This window comes from Dendrobates tinctorius, unplaced genomic scaffold, assembly GCF_039654945.1.
Source record: "Dendrobates tinctorius isolate UK_male_01 unplaced genomic scaffold, ASM3965494v1 ptg000028l, whole genome shotgun sequence".
In the NCBI taxonomy this organism is placed as follows: Eukaryota; Metazoa; Chordata; class Amphibia; order Anura; family Dendrobatidae; genus Dendrobates; species Dendrobates tinctorius.
Window position 1 is genome coordinate 76,853,034 of NW_027361696.1, and position 21,618 is coordinate 76,874,651.

At 43.9% G+C, this 21,618-nt stretch overlaps 1 protein-coding gene across 2 annotated transcripts in view; it reads left to right on the plus strand.

The window, feature by feature from the left end:
- The window catches only part of LOC141085560 (myosin-binding protein C, fast-type-like), a 157,292-nt gene that overhangs the window by 97,818 nt on the left and 37,856 nt on the right, over positions 1 to 21,618 (plus strand). For both annotated transcript variants that reach the window (XM_073571014.1, XM_073571015.1), the window contains 4 exons: positions 133 to 300; positions 399 to 487; positions 12,335 to 12,530; positions 20,094 to 20,233. In XM_073571014.1, coding sequence (XP_073427115.1) covers positions 133 to 300; positions 399 to 487; positions 12,335 to 12,530; positions 20,094 to 20,233 — 593 coding nt within the window. The remainder of the gene's footprint in view (positions 1 to 132; positions 301 to 398; positions 488 to 12,334; positions 12,531 to 20,093; positions 20,234 to 21,618) is intronic.

The window sequence follows — 21,618 nt, forward strand, 5'->3', positions numbered from 1 at the left end:
AACAGTAAAAAAAGAAGTTATAGAAATACATGAATTTACAGTCATCAACGACAACAACCCTGCATGGAGACCTGGTTTTAGAGTGATATCACTAATGTCATACATTAATCTTCTATACATTTCCATTTACAGGTACTGAATGGACCCAAGCCAACAGTAAACTGGTAGAAAGATGTGGATACACAGTGAAGGAACTTCCTACAGGAGAAAGGATTGAATTCCGAGTAGTTGCTGTAAATATTGCAGGAAGAAGTGAGCCAGCTGTCCTGACCCAGCCAGTCACTATCCGAGAGATTGTGCGTAAGTTATGAAAAAAATAATCGTTTATCACCTTAATGACTATTATGCAACAACGTCAGTATGGATTTTCATACAATCTCATTGACTTCATTTTACAGAACAACCAAAGATTCGTTTGCCTAGACACCTCAGGCAAACCTTTATCAAAAAAGTAGGAGAGCAAGTCAATCTGGTTATCCCCTTCCAGGTAAATTGCTTCATTATTTGCATAAATAAACTTACAATATATATGCCGCTATGATGTTTGCGCATAAAGCATATATATATATATATAGTTGTGGCCAAAAGTATTGACACCCCTGCAATTCTGTCAGATAATACTCAGTTTCTTCCTGAAAATGATTGCAAACACAAATTCTTTGGTATTATTATCTTCATTTAACTTGTCTTAAATGAAAAAACACAAAAGAGAATGAAGCAAAAAGCAAAACATTGGTCATTTCACACAAAACTCCAAAAATGGGCCAGACAAAAGTATTGGCACCCTCAGCCTAATACTTGGTTGCACAACTTTTAGCCAAAATAACTGCGACCAACCGCTTCCGGTAACCATCAATGAGGTTCTTACAATGCTCTGCTGGAATTTTAGGCCATTCTTCATTGGCAAACTGCTCCAGGACCCTGATATTAGAAGGGTGCCTTCTCCAAACTGCCATTATTAGATCTCTCCACAGGTGTTCTATGGGATTCAGGTCTGGACTCATTGCTGGCCACCTTAGAAGTCTCCAGTGCTTTCTCTCAAACCATTTTCTAGTGCTTTTTGAAGTGTGTTTTGGGTCATTGTCCTGCTGGAAGACCCATGACCTCTGAGGTAGACCCAGCTTTCTCACACTGGGCCCTACATTATGCTGCAAAATTTGTTGAGAACATACAGCACCAAATGGAATACAAGTCCAAAATCTCTCCAAACATAAATAGCAAATCAGCAAAAAGAGAAAGAATAAAACATAACTTTTAATGTTATATAAAGGCTACCAAACGAAAATGTGCGATTAAAATAAACCACTAAATCAATTGCCACAGACTATACGATAGGGTGTCTGTTAACACCCCAGATCACCCAAGGTACATACATGTGGCTGATTCCATGTCCAAAAAGTAACATACCTGGACAGACCAATACAAGACAATGTGAATAACATCTATAGTCTTATCATGAATGGTTATTTGAAGGAAGGCATATAAAGCCTATCATATTAGCTAAAACAAGTAACTCATTCATGTATAAAGGAGGGGCATCCATAAATCAGAACAGTGGTCCAAGAAAATGCTCAATAAAGGAAGGATCTCACCCAAATGTCTGGAAGATGCCAATGATCAGATGTCCAGCGGAGTTGAGACGAGTCAGGAAAAGGGAATAACCCTAATCAAACCCTGTAAGGGCTAACAGACCTGACACCCATAGCTCCCGCCCTAACAAGGGCAGTCCACATCTGACCCTCACAAAGATAGCCCTGCAATGTCCCTATGCATCCCAACGCGTTTCGTCATTTACTGACTCTTCAGGGGATCTAACTGCAAATGCTGGACTTAACACATAGTAACTAGGCTCCCTCCTAGGTGACAGTGACTCCACATTAGGTAACAGCAGAACAGTGACTACAGCTCTGGGTGTAACTGGAGTACAATACATAAGGTAAGATCTGAACAGTGACTGCAGCTCTGTCTGTAACAGGAGTAAAATACATTAGGTAAGAGCAGAACGGTGACTGCAGCTCTGGTTGTAACTGGACTACAATACATTAGGTAAAAGCAGAACAGTGACTGCAGCTCTGGGATTAACTGGAGTACAATACATTAGATAATGGCAGAACGGTGACAGCAGCTCTGGGTGTAACTGGAGTACAATACATTAGGTAACAGCAGATCAGTGACTGCAGATCTGGGTGTAACTGGAGTACACTACATTAAGTAACAGCAGAACAGTGACTGCAGCTCTGGGTGTAACTGGAGTACAATACATTAGGTAACAGCAGAACAGTGACTGCAGATCTGGGTGTAACTGGAGTACAATACATTAGGTAACAGCAGAACCGTGACTGCAGATCTGGGTGTAACTGGAGTACACTACATTAGGTAACAGCAGAACAATGACTGCAGCTCTGGGTGTAACAGGAGTACATTAGGTAAGAGCAGAACAGTGACTGCAGCTCTGGGTGTAACTTGAGTACAATACATTTGGTAAGATCTGAACAGTGACTGCAGCTCTGACTGTAACAGGAGTATAATACATTAGGTAAGATCAGAACAGTGACTGCAGCTCTGGGTGTAACTGGACTACAATACATTAGGTAAAAGCAGAACAGTGACTGCAGCTCTGGGAGTAACTGGAGTAAAATACATTAGATAACAGCAGAATAGTGACAGCAGCTCTGGGTGTAACTGCAGTACAATACATTAGATAACAGCAGAACAGTGACTGCAGATCTGGGTGTAACTGGAGTACACTACATTAAGTAACAGCAGAACAGTGACTGCAGCTCTGGGTGTAACAGGAGGACATTAGGTAAGAGCAGAATGTTGACTGCAGTTCTGGGTGTAACTTGCGTACAATACATTAGGTGAGAGCAGAACAGTGCAGCTCTGGGTGTAACTTGTGTACAATACATTAGGTAAGAGCAGAACAGTGCAGCTCTGGATGTAACTTACGTACAATACATTAGGTAACAGCAGAACAGTGACAGCAGCTCCGGGTGTTACATGAGTATAATACACTAGATGGTGGCCCGATTCTATCGCATCGGGTAGTTTAGAGTCTCTGTTAAAATAAAAAATAGTTATATACTCACCTTTTGACGGCCCCCGGACTCTGTCCCGCCTCTCACCACGCTCCCGGCATCTTCCAGTCCCAGTAATGATTAGCGAGAAGGGCCAAAGATGACGTCACTCTTGCGAGAGCGCGACGTCATCAGCGGTGTTTTGCACAAAGCATTACTGGGACCGGAAGATGCCGGGAGCGTGGTGAGAGGAGGGACAGAGTCTGGGGGCCGTCGGAAGGTGAGTATATCACTATTTATTATTTTAACAGAGACTCTAGAATACCCGATGCGATAGAATCGGGCCACCATCTAGTATATATATTTATATAATTGCCTTGTAATGTTTTCATTTCCTATTCTGTCCAGATGTCACCGTATCCCAGAATTCCAAGCGGAGGAAGTTCACCGACCGCCATATTGGGACACCCAAGTGATGTGTGTCTCAATATGGAAACTGCTGCTGGTACCAACCTATTGTGCGGTACCACCAGCGGAACACCATCGCTACACACACACTTACACTCACACTCACACACACACTCACACTCATACACTCACACAACCTCTTGCGTGGTACCACCAGCGGAACACCGTTGCACTGCGCCCTCACAAATTCCACGCAGCTGCAGTGAATCATTTGGCTCATCCTGGCAGCAGATGCACGATGTGTCTACAGGCAGAGGAAGCCGGTCACATTGAAGAGGTTTTCCCACGAACGAAAGTTCATTTTAAAAACTGTCTGTGCCTGACCGTGTACAGAGCATACCACATTTCCTGGACAGTGGAGGAAGCAAAATACAATACTGACATTACAGCAGGGGATCACAGAGGATTCATTTTGTGAGATAAAATATTTCACTGACTGTTTTTAAACAATATTTTTCCTCACAAAATGTATCCTCTGCGATCTCCTGCTGTAATGTCAGTATTGTGTTTTGCTTCTTCCCCTGCCCAGGAGCTATGGTATGTTCTGTACATGGTCAGACAGAGGGGTGAGAGAGACAGAGCACAGGGGGGACAGCTCAAATGGGACAGCACATGAGGGGAGAACACAGCACAGGAAGGAGAGAGACAGCAGACAAGGGTGATAGCACATGAGTTAGACAGGTCAAAGAAGAGAGCACAGATGGGAAAAGTCAGCACATGGGGTAAGAGAGAGTGGATAGGTGGGTGAGCACATGGGGGGAGAGATTCTCAATGCTGCAAAGCATGCCCCCATCATGACATTACCGCCCTCCCGATGCGATAGCATGGGCCTTCATCTAGTATATATATATATATATATATATTGTAGGGATTCGACTCGCTTAGGTGCAGCGGGAGACAAATATGCGACAGGTTCTTCCCAAAGTTCATGAGGTTTATTTGCATTATAAACCCACAAGGCAGCACATTACCAAAATAGCCTCTAGCTTAGGCCAAAGAACACAAATGTCCATGGTTGGAGACTCGGACCGAGAGTCTCAGCACATGCTGGGAGCTGTAGTCCTCCCCATATACAACTTTCTGTAGTGTCCCACCTGAACACATGGAGGTCTGTCCACACTCAGACAAACTCTCTCACACTCTTCACATGTGCCAAACACCTCAATTACATAGCCCTGTAACCACACCCACAGGTGATCACAAGGCTATGACATCACTAAAGGTTGTACTGCACATAGACACACACAGGCTTCCCTGACACAGTGTAACAGAAATATCAGCAGTACCTCTGCTGATCAATACACCCTGGAGCCTGCATCCCAAGGCCACCCACCTTGAGACCCATAATGGCCATTTAGGACCCTGCTCCTGTTACCACACTGAATGTGCCTGTACACCCCTCCTGGGACACCCACACAGCGCCCCCTAGCTGACATAGTGGTCACTACACCACAATATATATATATATATATATATTGGAAACTTTCCAAAGTGTTCATTAATCTCTTCAGTCCCCAAAAATCTAACTAAGTAGCTGAGAGTAACAGAAAATACTGGAGGTGGAGGAGGGGATTGCTGCTGCAGCAGTAATCTCTTTTTCAGTGTGTTTTGAAAGGGTATATTAAGAGTTCGCTCACACTAGCGTATAAAACATGTGCGTGCAATCTGATAAAAATTTTTTACTGCACTCCAATCATTGTTATTCAATGAGGCAGCGCAGATCTGCATTTATTTTCTCAGTTGTATTCAGCATGAGAAAAAAATTGCATCATCCTGAGATTTCTCTCCGAAATCAGTACAGTGCTAGAAAACATTTCATGCCATATGGTCCATCAGTGCAACATCTGATTTTTACAGATACTTTACAATTATGTAAATGGTTCTGTAAAAGATTAAAAGCTGAAGAGTCAAAAACAGATTTCACACGGATGACAAGTGAGAAAAAATCGTCCCACTTTCCTTGATGAAAATTGGTCCAATTTTTTTTTAAACGCTATTCTGAGCGATCCCTTAAAGTTAATATTTTATCAGAAAATGACCTAGTGTTTAAGTCAGGTTTTTGTGTTAAATGTATTATTATCTTGTTTAATATTGACAATGTTTTTTACCATATCACAGTTTTTATTAAAACTAAAAATTTGAAATCTTGCAATTTTCACACTGGCCACTGGGGCTATTTTAGACTCTAACTTCCTGTAGTTTCAGGAAATACACGTACATTAGCAGCATTTGATTGACTCTGAGCACTTTTTTTTATTGAAGCAACAAATAAGTAAGTGCAAAGTTTCTTGTGAAGTGTGAAGGATCAGGGGCAGCTGTGACCTATTGTGTTATCAGCTGATTGCAATCCTACCTGTGATGATAAGGAGCCTGCTGAAAGCAGATAAGAAATATGGCCTGATTCATCATCATTATTATCATTATGCATTTACACTCACTGGCCACTTTATTAGGTACACCTGTCCAACTGTGTGTTAAGACTTAATTTCTAATCAGCCAATCACATGGCGGCAACTCAGTGCATTTAGGCATGTAGACATGGTCAAGACAATCTCCTGCAGTTCAAACCGAGCATCAGTATGGGGAAGAAAGGTGATTTGAGTGCCTTTGAACGTGGCATGATTGTTGGTGCCAGAAGGGCTGGTCTGAGAATTTCAGAAACTGCTGATCTACTGGGATTTTCACGCACAACCATCTCTAGGGTTTACAGAGAATGGTCCGAAAAAGAAAAAAAAAACAGTGAGCGGCAGTTCTGTGGCCGGAAATGCCTTGTTGATGCCAGAGGTCAGAGGAGAATGGGCAGACTGGTTCGAGCTGATAGAAAGGCAACAGTGACTCAAATTGCCACCCGTTACAACCAAGGTAGGCAGAAGAGCATATCTGAACGCACAGTGCGTCGAACTTTGAGGCAGATGGGCTACAGCAGCAGAAGACCACACTGGGTACCACTCCTCTCAGCTAAGAACAGGAAACTGAGGCTACAATTTGCACAAGCTCATCGAAATTGGACAGTAGAAGATTGGAAAAACGTTGCCTGGTCTGATGAGTCTCGATTTCTGCTGCGACATTCGGATGGTAGGGTCAGAATTTGGCGTAAACAACATGAAAGCATGGATCCATCCTGCCTTGTATCAACGGTTCAGGCTGGTGGTGGTGGTGTCTTGGTGTGGGGAATTTTTTCTTGGCACTCTTTGGGCCCCTTGGTACCAATTGAGCATCGTTGCAACGCCACAGCCTACCTGAGTATTGTTGCTGACCATGTCCATCCCTTTATGACCACAATGTACCCAACATCTGATGGCTACTTTCAGCAGGATAATGCGCCATGTCATAAAGCTCGAATCATCTCAGATTGGTTTCTTGAACATGACAATGAGTTCACTGTACTCAAATGGCCTCCTCAGTCACCAGATCTCAATCCAATAGAGCATCTTTGGGATGAGGTGGAACGGGAGATTCGCATCAGGGATGTGCAGCCGACAAATCTGCGCCAACTGTGTGATGCCATCATGTCAATATGGTCCAAAATCTCTGAGGAATGCTTCCAGCACCTTGTTGAATCTCTGCCATGAAGAATTGAGGCAGTTCTGAAGGCAAAAGGGGGTCCAACCCCTTACTAGCATGGTGTACCTAATAAAGTGGCCAGTGAGTGTATATAGCGCCATTTATTCCATGGCGCTTTACATGTGAAAAGGGGAAATATAGACAAGTATAATAAACATGTGTAAGACAAGGGACACACAAATACATAAGGAGAGGGGACCCTGCCCGCGAGGGCTCACAGTCTACAGGGATGGGTGAGGATACAGTAGGAGAGGGTAGAGTAGGTCTTGCTGTGGTTCAGTAGACAGAGGAGCAATGCAGGCTGTAGGCTTGTCGGAACAGGTGGGTCTTCAGGTTCTTCTTGAAGGTTTCCGTTGATGGTGAGAGTCTGATGTGTTGCGGCAGGGAGTTCCAGAGTATGGGGGAAGCACGGGAGAAGTATTGTATGCAGTTGTGGGAAGAAGAGATAAGAGGGGAGTAGAGAAGGAGATCTTGAGATGATCGAAGGTTGCGTGCGGGTAGGTACCTAGAGACCATATCAAAGATGTATGGAGGAGACAGGTTGTGGATGGCTTTGTATGTCATGGTTAGAGTTTTGAATTGTAGCCTCTGGGCTATAGGAAGCCAGTGAAGGGCCTGGCATAGGGGGGAGGCTGGGGAATAGCGGGGAGACAGGTGGATTAGTCGTAGAGCAGAGTGTAGGATGGACTGGAGCAGAGCCAGAGTGCTAGAGGGGAGGCCAGAGAGTAGGAGGTTGCAGTAGTCGAGGCGGGAGATGATAAGAGCATGCACTAGTGTTTTTGTGGTTTCGTGGTTGAGGAATGAGCGGATCCTGGAAATATTTTTGAGTTTGAGGTGGCAGGAAGAGGCGAGGGCTTGGATATGTGGTTTGAAAGAGAGCGCAGAGTTGAGGATCACCCCAAGGCACCGAGCGTGCGGGACTGGGGAAAGAGGGCAGCCGTTGACATTGATCGCTAGGTCTGGTGGAGGGGTAGAATGAGATGGGGGGAAGATGATGAATTCTGTTTTGTCCATGTTCAGTTTGAGAAAGCGAGCAGAGAAGAAGACTGAGATAGCAGACAGACATTGTGGAATTTCAGTCAGTAAGGAGGCGAGGTCGGGTCCAGATAGGTAGATCTGCATGCCATCGGCATAGAGGTGATACTGCAAACCGTGGGATTCTATGAGCTGTCCCAAGCCGAAGGTATAGATGGAGAATAGTAGGGGTCCTAGGACAGAGCCTTGGGGAACACCGACAGACAGGGGGCGAGGTGAGGAGGTGGTGTGTGAGAGGGGGACACTAAATGTTTGGTCTGTTAGGTATGATGAGATCCAGGATAGGGCCAGGTCTATGATGCCAAGAGATGAGAGAGTCTGTAGCAGGAGGGAATGGTCTACGGTGTCGAAGGCAGAGGACAGGTCCAGGAGAAGGAGGACAGAGTAGTGTCGCTTGCTCATGGCGGTTAGTAAGTCGTTAGTGACTTTAGTTAGGGCAGTTTCAGTTGAGTGATGCGGTCGGAAGCCAGATTGTAACCGGTCAAAGAGGGAACAGGAGGAGAGGTGGGAGGACAGTTCAAGATATACATGCTGTTCCAGTAGTTTTGAGGCGTAAGGGAGAAGAGATATTGGGCGATAGTTAGACACAGAGGATTGGTCAAGGGAGGGCTTTTTGAGGATGGGTGTGATTGAGGCATGTTTGAAGGATGAGGGAAAGACACCATTTGTAAGTGAAAGGTTGAAAAGGTGTGTTAGAGATGCGATGAGGACTGTGGCCAAGTTAGGGATGAGGTGAGACGGGAGTGGGTCGAGGGCACAAGTGGGGAGGTGTGATCTTGACAGAAGGGTGGAGAGCTGATCTTCTGTCATGGTGGAGAAGCTGGCTTTTGCAGAACAGGGCTGAGCGGCTAAGAGGGGCATTGGGGGCTGCGGGCCAAAGTTTTGTCTGATCGTGTCGATCTTCTGCTTAAAGAAGGAGGCAAAGTCTTCAGCAGAAATGAGAGGAGGGGGAGGAGGTGTTGTGGGACGGAGTAGAGAATTAAAAGTGTTGAAGAGCTGTTTAGGGTTGTGAGACAGGGAGGATATGAGAGATGCGAAGTAAGTTTGTTTTGCGGCAGAGAGCGTGAACTTAAAGCTGACAAGGGACTGCTTGTATACGTTGAAGTGCTCAGTAGAATGGGTTCTCTTCCATCTCCGCTCAGCGGCCCTGGAAACCCATCTTAGTTCTTTGGTCAGGCTGGTCAGCCAGGGCTGCCTGTTGATTGTTCGAGTTTTGCTCTGCGTTTGGGGGGCAGCCGAATCGAGTGTTGCTGTTATTGTGGTGTTATAAAAAGTGGCAGCAGCATCTGTGGCATGAAGGGAAGCTATGTCTGTAAGAGGGAGAAGGGACTCAGAGAGTGATTGTAAATTGAGGTGTTTGAGATTCCTGCGAGGGTGAGCAAGTTTATGGAGCGGGGGTTGCGCAGTAGGAGAGGAGAGGGAAGAGAATGTCAGTAGGTTGTGGTCAGACAGGGGGAGGGGTGAGTTATTGAGATTAGTGAGGGAACAGAGACGAGTGAAGATAAGGTCCAGTGTGTGACCATCTTTGTGAGTGGCCGCAGAAGACCATTGAGTGAGGCCGAGAGAAGCCGTGAACAATAGAAGTTTAGAGGCAGCTGGGGTGGAAGTGTCAATGGGGATGTTGAAGTCACCCATGATGATGGTGGGGATGTCAGCAGAAAGGAAATGGAGTAGCCAGGTGGTGAAGTGGTCGAGAAAGGTGGAGATGGCTAGTTCTGGGGGGCGGTAGATGACAGCCAGTTGGAGGTTGGAGGGGGAATAGATGCGGACGGAGTGCACCTCGAACGAGGGAAGAGTAGCGGAGGGTGGCAGAGGAATTGGGGTAAAGGAGCAGGTATCAGACAGGAGCAAGCCAACTCCTCCACCACGTTTGTTGCTGGAGCGAGGGGTGTGAGAGAGATGGAATCCGCCATAGGAAAGCACAGCTGGAGAGGCTGTGTCAGAGGGAGTGAGCCAGGTTTCAGTGATGGCGAGGAAGGAGAGTTTGCTGGTGATAAAGAGGTCATAGATAAATGATAGTGTGGCGCCCCAGGAGTATGGTCGCCACAATGGCATTACCTTCCTCCTAGGGAGTGTGATGTCATGCTTGGAAGCAATGAAGGGTCCCTCTGTCAGTTAATCACAACACACAACACAGTTCTCATTCCAGGCCAGCAGAGGGAGCTCTGAACCAAAACTGGGGGAAGAGCTACTCTCTGGAGGCCAGGAAGGGGAAATTAGGAGTTCGTGTGAGGAGGGCAACGTGTGTGGATGTGAGGAGAGGAGCTGGAAGATTGAGCAGAGTTCAGAGCTCATTTCTAGCTATAGCGCATGATCTGGAGCCCGGTCTCCAAGGTTATATGGATACTGATGTTCCTGCAGTAGAAACCGGAGGAATAGGAAGCTGTAAATGCTCTGTTCCCATATAAGACTCAGAGGCACAACAGCAACGGGTGAGCCAGAAGAAGAAGAAGGCTAGAGCTGTCTGCCATACGAGGGAGTTCTAAATGAGAACAAGCAAGTGGAACTTCAGTGTAGCACAGTACTGCAAGTACCTAAGATAAGCGCTAGAAAGGAGACTACACAACCCATCTGATAGAGAGATTCCTAAGTTGCTTCCAGGCCGGCCAGAATCTGTTCCATCTGTAATCTGGAATTCCGGACTACATTTACCAAGCAAAGTAAAGGTAAAAGAAACTGCACCCTATTGTGTCCTTGCCTTCTTCCTGCAAACTCTCCAGCACTGCTACATCTCTGTGCCAAACACTACACCCTCTTCCTCAACACCTATCCTCTTCATCTACTCTGCCCTGGGACTACAGCCCTGCCTGTGGAGGGCTACACCATCATTGCTGCACCACACCATCTGTCCCAGAGGATCTGTCTGCAGTGTCGGCTTACCACCTTCATTGCCGAACACCACAGGTGGTGTCACGAATCATCCACTTATAAACTTTAATCATTATCCAGACGCTCAACATTCCCCTTTTACAATGAACGCCCAGGGCCACGGACCGGGTCATTGCTACCGTGACAACTCCCATTGAAACCAACGGGCCCGGTACCGAGTACCCCACGGCCCTGGGTGAGGGCGAGCCAATAGCTTGTTGCAGACAGAGCGTGCTTTCCATAGGGCTCCAGGTAAGGGGGTTGAGGGAGTGGGGTCTGGATGAATGGGTATGAGGTTATCATGGTTGCGAGGACGTGTACAGTAGAGGATCGTAGCAGGGTGGTAGAAGTGAGTGCTGAGGAGGGCCAGGATTTGGGGATACGTCGCCAGCAATAAGGAGTAGTAGACAGAGCATTAGAAGGTGGGAGCAGGATAGGTCATGATGTGGCCGTGCGTGTCTGGAGAAAAAGGATTGTATGTGGAGGAACAGTTGTCAGGAGAAGGTTAGGTGGCTGGGGAGAATGGAGGGGGAGATGGATAGTTCCTTACTATGAGGGGGGATTGCAGGAGTTAGGGAGAAATAGAGTAGTATGGGGGTGATAGTAAAAAGAAGGCGAAACATTGTTGTGGTGTTATAGGCTGTTACCTTGCAGTCACCTGTTACCTTGCCTTTGCGCCTGTTTTTTGTCCAGTTTTGTGTGCTCTGCGCCTTTTTTTGCTTACAACCAATTCACTATTCTATTTACGCTTTTTTCAAGTCTACCTTATATGTGCTCCATAGATTTTTTTTCGCATTGTGGACGGAGTTTAGTGATTCTAGATGTTTTCGCTTGACTTATTCATTGAAAGTTTCTAAAATGTCTCAAAACTTGACCCAACTTCACTCCCGTCTTCCACCACCCCAGTGTATTTTCGAGTTTGTTTTGGCACAATTTTTGTGACTTCTGGCTCCAAACATTGTAAAAACACTTCAAGACAAGAAAAAAAATCCCATTTTCAATTTTGAGCCAAATTTGTGAATGGCATGCACCATTTTGATGAATTTGGCAAAAAATGGCAACGTATACCATGGGACAAAAAAGGAAAATGACTTGAAAAAAGCAAATGAAGAATTGAGCTCATGATTCTAAAATTGCCCCAGCTTCCACTGTGAAAATGGAACGCTTTCCTATTTGCTTTATAATACAGATTATTTTTAGCTCCCCAAACTGTGCCCATACACAATAATGTTAAAGTCGAGATAATCCCCTTTAATGCTTGGTTCTCTACGTAAGATCATAGCCTTCTCTTGGCCAAATGATGGAAACCTCTTTCCATATCTGATCACAACATTTAATTACTGTTCTTTTATTAATTTGAGTTTTTCTATCCTAAAAAAAAGGGAAAACCAAGACCAAAGGTGACATGGAACAAAGAAGGACAACCTCTGGATCCCAAGCAAGTTAGTGTTAGAACTTCTGAAGTGGACACTATCCTCTTTATAAGGTCAGCTGAAAGGGGACACTCTGGAAAATATAGCCTTACTGTACAAATAGAAAACATGGAGGATGTAGCAATAATCAACATTCGAATTGTGGGTACGTATTGAAAACTTAAGATATATTTTGAATATTGACAGTATGAAGGAGGTGATCTTCTAGAGAGGTTTTACGGCAAAAAATGATGAGATTCTAAAGAAAATTAACTACTTGCAGATAATTCCAAAAAACATATTGTTCATTTATGAAATTCCAAAAGTTTTGAGTTTACAATAGAAAAGTTTTAAGGAGTTGTCTAGTGAAAACAAGTTATAACATATTCAGTGGATAGGTGTGGTGGAGGTCCAACCGACATCTATGAAATTATCCAGTAAGCAGACCAGAGACTTTTTTATCCCCGATGCGACTTTTATCCCTATCACAGAACAAAGCAACAGGTCAGCATTGTCAAAGACACTGGTTGCGCAGCCAAAGATTGCTTTATGTCTTTACTACATTGCAGCATAAACCAGGTGAATGTGGCCACATTGATACCCACAAGGTACTGCGACCGCAACAAGCAACTCACGGACTATCAGAACGATTCATATTTTTTGACGACTTTCTTGCTGCAGTTGCAATCAATCACCTGCCTTAGGGTCTATGTATTTAGTTGAAGCATTAGCTCCAGATATAGCAATTCATGAAGTCAGGGTAAGTGGAGTACAGGAATGGGGTGTAATTCATGGGCTACAGAAGTCACAAAACTCCAAATTCCACTGATATAAGGGTCTTATTGTATGTAGCACCGCAAGATGAAGTGCGATAGTTTCCCACATTATGTTTTATGACTGAGTTCAATGTATTGAATAGTGACGGTTTCCACTGCCAATGGTGAAATGATCTGAAAAAATCTAATATCTATGGCTAGCTTTCATCTAAGCTGCCGAATACCATACTGGAGGGTTGTCTATGCTATACAAGCCTTGGTCGCTAGACAACTCCACAAGAGTGATATTGCAAGTAGAGATGAACGAATTTGTTCAGATTTGGTTCCGAATACGATCGGAATCGAATATTGCTTTAGCAATATTCGTCGAACACAGCCAAACGTCATTAGAGTCAATGGGAATAGAAATAACCAAATATGTTCGGAAGTTCAGAACCAATCATAAGACATACAATTGGCACGAATAGTATTCAAATATGGCATGAATATGTCAAAATCAGATTCGGGGCAACAATTGGAACAAATTCGCACATCTCTAATTGCAAGTGTCCAGTATTATCCAGGAGGTAGCTGACCTGACCTCACAACATTAAAGGGGTTGTTCTGTGACTTGTCTAATCGGTGGGTTGCAACACCCAGCACCCCCACCGATCAGCATTTCCTGTTATTGGCGGGAGCCGAAACTGCTCAGTTATGAAGTTGCATAGTTCCGTCAACAATATAGTATCCGTGCCAGGGTACTGCACGTCTGCCCCCTATTGATTTGAATAGGGGGTGAATGTGCAGTACCCAGTCGTGGACACTATATGGTCGACGGAACTGTGCATTCCGTAAGTGAGCAGTTCCGTTGACACCAGTGCCAGGTGTCTCACCCTCACAAATCAGACATTGATGACCTAGCATAAGAATAGGCCATCAGTGTTAAAGTACCTGGCAACCCCTTTAATAGGAACTATTTAGTTGGTGAGTTTAAGGCTATGTTCAAAAGTGTTTTTGCAGCTTTTTTTATCGCAAAACCTGCTCTCTTCACAGTAAAGAAACGCTGCTTACAAAAAGATGGCTTTGCTGCTTTATTCTGCCTTTTTTTGCAGCATTTTTTGGTGCCTACAGTACATGTTTAATAAAGTTGGTTTTGTTCATCCAAAAATGCTGCAAAAACACATAGTTACATTTTTACAGCATTTTTGAACTTTCTTATTGCTTTCTACTGGTGAAAATTTTTGTTGCAAAAACGCTGAGGGAATTGACACTTTTCAGTTTTCCAATTCACTCAAGAAAAAAAAAATTAAGTTTATGCATAAGACTTCTTAAATTTCAAAAGGTTTGCTGGTACTGTAATGGCTCGCCAACTCAATAGTAAAAATGTGACAAGTGATATCCATTGTTTTGATGGTTAGCGCTCGTCCCATTGTTAATCTATGGGGCTGTGCACATGTTCTATCTCCTCCTCAGACTGAGTGCACGACTTTCCTCCGAGTATCAGATGGTACTCGTCCATTCAACTCCATGGGTCCATAGAAAAAAATCAGTCCACACACAGACTGATAATATAGAGATGGTGGATAAACTTTTTGTCTCCACCTCCAAGAAAATCGGATCATGCTGTGATCACACTCTGATTAGAGTCTGATTAAACGCTGATCAGAGTGTTATTAGTATAATCAGACCGATTTTCTTGAATGAGAGAAAAAATGGTCTTGTGACCCTAGTCTAAAAAGCATCTTTTAATTTATATTAAAAAATGCTGGGAAAAAAATGCTACAAAAACACAAAATGTAAACATAGCCTAAATTTGCAGCCACTGTTTCCTTCATTCCATCCTTTCAAGATCTGAAATGCTTTGCACTAAATAGGAAAGCAAAAACCACTTTGCTTTTTATCTGTGCATTAACTGTAGATTGTTATAAGCATTACCTAATCCACAGAAATCATCAAATATCAGAAGCCGTGAGCAAAATTAACAAGGATGAAGAGAACTATCTTTTAAACAAAGGTTGAAGATTTTTAGAACCTGGATCTCAAGGATTAAAACAACATACCATAAGTTTTTTAAAAGTTTAGTTTCCCTTAGAATTCTCAGCTAAACTATGTTATAGAGCCCATCAGCAGGGTAGGTTCATAGCTTGACCTACTTTATATTTGTTAAATGTTTGGAGAATCCCATTAGTCCTACCTATGAGTGTTCATAACTCAGTCTTCACAACTTTGTAAGTTCACGAGAGGAATATCTACATAGATCAGGTTCCTTTATTTCAACTATATTTATCTCATCCTGTTGGACATTATCCAGTGCTGCCTGCAGAGATCCAGATCTATCACAAGCCACAGAATGTGAGAGGTTTATTTTAATCCCTCCTAATTCAGAGTTGAAAGTGTGAAATTACCAGTCCTGAATTGGTCATGAAGGCGCTCCTGCTGTTCTGAGAACTGGGCAAGGCCCTCCAAATTATTTTATTACTTTGCCTGCTGGTTTGGTATCATCTGGCTTGTAAGATATTAACAATCTCAAACACCAGGTTATCATTTTATCACCTGTCAAGTGGTTTTATCCACTTTTATGTCTGTACAGTGTCTTTACTGAGGTTACAAGTAGAGATGAGAAATATGTTCGGAAAACGATCGCCAAACATAGATTCGGCATGAATATGGCACATTCGGATTCGTAATCGGAAACACGAGCATTTTTCTTAAAATCGGAAAAAGTCTGTAGAATTTGGTAAACGTACGTAAAAATAATTGCGTTACCACTAAAGTATTTTAAAGTAGATAGATAGATAAAAAGCTGGCAATTCTGCAGGCGCGCACTGTAAAACACACAGCAGAACTCGACAGAATAGAATAAATGGATTACTTTCAATATATACACATAGAATACATAGATATATAGATCGATAGATAGACAGATAGATAGATGAAGAAAATCCATGAATTCATCAGCAGCGTACAGTAAAATCACAATGCATAGAATAGATGGATTACATACAGTGTATATACATAGAATAGATAGATATATAGATGACAGTGACATACACAACTAGCATAGTGCGTGTGCAGCTTATTGTATATGTAGTTAATTATTAAAAAATTATGTTTCTGAAAAATATGGCGTTAGCTCCCTTATAATGATGAGCGAGTATACTCGTTACTCAAGATTTCCCGAGCATGCTCGGGTGATCTCCAAGTATTTGGATGTGCTCGGAGATTTAGTTTCTCTTGCTGTAGCTGCATGATTTGCGGCTGCTAGACAGCCTTAATACATGCAGGGATTGCCTGTTTGTTAGGAAATCCCCACATGTATTCAGGCTGGCTAGCAGCCGCAAATCATGCAGCTACAGCAACAGAAACTAAATCTCTGAGCACATCCAAATACTCGGAGATCACCCAAGCAAGCTCGGGAAATCTCAAGTAACGAGTATACTCGCTCATCACTACTACCTTTCTTTACCAGCAGAGGGAAAGCCGATGGCTGGGGGATGCTGTTTATAACCTGAGAAGGGGGTAAAACCCATGAAGCTTCACAGGCTATTAATATCAGCTCACAGCTGTATACTTAGCCTTTACTGGCTATTAAAATGGAGGACCCCCCAAAAAATGGCGCAGGGTCCCCCTATAATTAATAACCAGCAAAGTGTTGTGAGTTCATTTTTCCCTTCACCATTGAGGTCTGATGAACTCCCTCCTCTGGTGAAGGAAGGTAGTGAGGCTGATTACCAAACACATGGGCAGCTAGATGATGACTGGGTGGCTGGAATTGAGGACTGGATATAAGGCTGCCGACGTCCTTCTTCCTGGCTGGTGATTTTCCTGCTGGATTCTTGGAGACCAGTCTGATTCCTGCATCTCAAAGCTAAGTTTTTCTGCTCTGCTTTGTACTCTTCAGTTTTGTTTTTGTTTTGCCTTGTTTTTTGGGAGTTCTGTCATCCCCGGCCGGGGGTGAGCTGAACTCCATTTTTGTCTCTGATCTGTTGATATTTTGCTCTATCTTCAGAATATACCTGAGTGCTGATATAGTCTTTTGAAGCCTAGCGACTTCAGGGCCTGTTTTTCCTATCAGTCGGTTGGCTCATTTTGATAGGGTTTTTGCGGATGGCAGACAGAAGCTTTCCTATCCTGTCCTATGTAGTTAGCTTGGGCCCCATCATTTGCTCAACCTATCTTTCTATCTGTGTTAGTGTTTTCATCTTGCTTCACCATCATTATATGTTGGGGGCTGCCTATTGCTTTGGGGTCTGCTCTGGGGCAGTTTAGTTTTTCCCCTTTCTGTCTTTAGGCTATATAGTTCTTTGGCTGTGATCGAGGGGTCTAGGGCACCGTAGGAACCCCCCACGGCTACTGCTAGTTGTTGTGGATAGGTTCAGGGGTCTGCAATCCGATAGCTGCCAACCTCTCTGGTTTTTCTGGACTTAGCTGGTATTTTGTTTTTTCCTCCTTCGGTGACTCATCATAACAGCAAAGGCTAGTCAGACAGCTGTAGGCCGATATTAATAGTCTAGGAAGGGACCATGGATGCTGCGCCCCCAAGCTAAAAACATCAGCTGTCAGCCACCCCAGAAAAGACACATCTATGAGATGCGCCAATTCTGGCACTTAGCCTCGCTCTTTCCACTTGCCCTGTAGCAGTGGTAAGTGGGGTGATGTGTGGGGGTGTTGATGTTACCTTTGTATTGTCAGGTGACATCAAGCTCAAAGGTCAGTAATGGAGTGTGTTGTGAACTCATTTTCTGGTTTACCACTGATTTCTGGTGAGGGTGGTGGAGATGGCTGTGTTGACAGAGGAGTCGTGAGTTCTCCATCCGGGCTCCCTCTGGTGGTGACAGCAGGTAATGAAGCTGATCTAAATTGCAGAGACCTGCCACCTGAGGAGGACTGTGAGTCGACATCAGGAGTCTCTGACTGGATTTAAGACAGCAGACTCCCTAATTTTGTGCTGGTGATTTTCTCCTGCCTTGAGGTTCTGGTTTCCAGTTCTGTTCCTGCCTTCTCAAGCTAAGTGTGCTCTGTTATTTTTCACATGAGATTTTGTCTGGTTTACTCAGTTTTTGTGGTCAGCCAGCCCCTGCTGGGGCTGTGCTGAATTTCCATTCTTATGTCTCTGTTTATGCCAGTTTGCTTTTTGTCCCTGATCAGATTGGTCTCATTTTGCTCTGTCTTCAGAATATACTAGAGTGCTGATATAGGGAATTGAAGTCTAGCGACTTCAGGGCTTTTGTTATCAGAAAGTGTTGGACATTTTTTGGCAGGGTTTTGTGCGTGATTGCAGACAGCATCTTTCCTTTCCTGTCCTTACTAGTTAGTGTGGGCCCCATCGTTTGCTCAGCCTATTTTTCTATCTGTGTTTGTGTTTTCATCTTGTCTCACCGACAATACATGTTTGGGGGCTGTCTATTGCTTTGGGGTCTGCTCTGGGGCAGTTTAGATTCCCCCTTTTCTTGCTTTAGGCTTATTTAGTTCTCCGGCTGTGATGAGGCGTCTAGGATCATCGTAGGTACGCTCCACGGCTACTGCTAGTTGTGTGGATAGGATCAGGGGTCTGCAATCCGCAGAGTTACCAACCTCTCTGGTTTTCTGGGGCTTAGCTTGTTTTTGTTTTTCCTCCTCGGTGACTCATTCATAACAGGAGTGGCATCTATAAGATGCCCCCATTACTAACCACATAGTCATATTATATAAAAACACACACAAAATAAAGTCCTTTAATTGAAAGAATGACACAGACTCCTTTAATAAATCTTAATTAAACCATATTTACTGCATTCCAGTGACGCCATTGTCTCCTGCAAGAGAATTAAAATAGGGGTTAAAATGAGGTTAGTAATGGAGGCATTTTATAGATGCCTCTTTATTACTAACCTCTGGGCTTGATGTCACATGACAATACAAAGGTGACATCAACCCCCCAATTATAACCAAATGCGCCACCCCTACAGAGCAAGTGGGAAGAGTGAGGCTAAGTGCTGCCCGACTTTTCAAAGGAGACAAAAAACATTAATTTGTCCGTCGTCTCCGGCCGCCGCACAAACAATTTCCGACGGATCCGGTGAACGGCGGATGAAAAGTGCGGTCATCAGTTGGAATCCGTCGCTAATACAAGTCTATGAGGAAAAAAAGGATCCGGCGGCATCAGTCGCCGGATCCGTTTTTTTCAAAATTTGATGGATTGCGACTGATGGCAAAAAACTGAAATGTGAAAGAGGCCTAAGAGATAAACCTCCACAAGAGATGTCTAGCACCTGGTCTTTTATAGAGAGCAAAGGAGCTGTCGTTAGCTCCTGTGTTTGGGAGAGTTATGCGAGTCAGCGGGCAGTTGAATGAACAAACAATGGTTTGGATGACTTCTATCTCAAGCATATGGGGGATTATTGTCCTCGGGAATTCTTGAAGATTAAAGGCCCATTTACATTTAGCGATGCACCAGCGATCCCGACAACGATATGACCCGGTCAGGATCGCTGGTGCATCACTAAATGGTCGCTAGTGAGCTGCCAAACAGGCAGATCTCACAGCGATGCAGCAGCGATACAGCGGTCATTACTTACCTTTCAGAAGAGGCGATCCTGACATCCTCCTGTCCGCGTCCAAGCGTCTCGCGCGACAGACAGCGGGGGAGCCGGTCGGAGGTAAGTATCATACATAGCGATATCACTGCTGCGTCACCAAATCAGTGATGCTTTAGCGATATTGCTAGTGATATCGCTATGTGTAAAACCCCCTTAAGTGGACATCCTTCTATCAAAGAATGGTGACCCTTTTGCAACAGAGGTTTCTGTTTGAGTGGACTCGAGATGTCCATGTGCCCTATGATTAGCCATGATCTAATGTCAAATGATAGAATAAAAAATAGTCTGAAAAATAATTTTTTCCATCGCATTCTGTAATTAAGAGGAAGATTAACTTTTTAAGCATTTTTGAAGACTTTCAGATGTTATGTTAAAAATGTTTTATTATTTTCCTAGAAAAACCTGGTGCCCCTCTATCGGTAACTGTCAAAGAGGTCTGGGGATTTAATGCTTTTGTTGAATGGTTACCTCCAAAAGATAATGGAAATTCAGAAATCACAGGCTACACAATACAAAAGGCTGACAAGAAAACAATGGTAAATATGAACGCTGTGTTATTGTTGTTTTCCTGATCCCATCAGTTAAACTGGCTAGTATCATGATCAGACCGCTAGTATCATGATCAGACCGCTAGTACCTGTGACCTCGAGCTCTGGTGGCATTATTGCCTTGGCTGGAAGCAAAATGGACGAAGTCTGCAACTTGTCAAAAGTTCCCATTCTGCCACGAGAATGCACTGACATACTTGAAACTTAAAACAGAACACCTGGGACTTAAGTCTACTCCAGGACTACTCCAAAATAGCCAGTTACTTCCAAAATGACCTGGTCATTTTGGACATGATATTATTTAATTCTGCCTCATTGTGACCCGATTCATGGGACTGTTCAAGCAAAATTAAGTCTGGTGACTACTGTAGTATGTAGCAGGTCCCTTTGCATCCGTCTATGTACGAGCACAACATACTTGCTGAAAAAAAGAATGCAAATTTATAATAATTCTAAAAAGTCTGCAAAAATTATCAGCATATATTAAATTAAACAAAAGGAAAAATAGTTTAAATTAAATTTAAATATTAGAAAACTGTACAAAATATAAAGACAAAACACATTTTGCTACAATATGTTAAAAAAATCTACAGTATTATAACTTAGTAAAACATACATATAGCAACAAACCACGTACCATCATAATAATTACTAATCATAATAACAAATATTCGGTGCAAAAAAATAAAACTACATATGGAGCCAATCGCAAACAGAACAGAAACATAGAAAGGAAACTACGATTAAAAAGGCCCACTTTTTAATAAAGGTCAAAGTTTATTGTCATTACATCAAAAAGAACAAACACATGGGGGAGACATAAAGTGCAACTGTGCATGACAAACAGAGTGCCAAAGGAATACAGATCCATACAGGGCATCACAAAAATATATATAAAACATATCAGAATTAGAGTTGAGCGATACCGTCCGATACTTCAAAGTATCGGATCGGAATGGATCGGCCGATCTTAAAAAAAAGTATCGGTATCGCCGATTCCGATACCGGAAGTCCCATTAAAGTCTATGGGACTTCCGGTATCGGAATAAGAAAAACCCTGTTTTTGCCTTGTACAGCCTCTCTGGGGTCTGTACGGGCCTTTCGGGGGGCTGTGCCAGCCTGCCAGGGGGTCTGTGCAGGCTCCGGTGGTCTGTGCCGGCCTGCCGGGGGGCTGTGCCGGCCTGCCAGTGGTCTGTGCAGTCTCCGGTGGGCTGTGCCGGCCTGCCGGGGGGCTGTGCCGGCCTGCCGGTGGTCTGTGCAGGCTTCGGGGGTCTGTGCAGGCATCGTCCGATGGGACTACAAGTCCCATCGGGCGATGCCTGCTACCATGACAGTGATTGACACATTAGCCAATGATGGGACAGTAGTAGTCC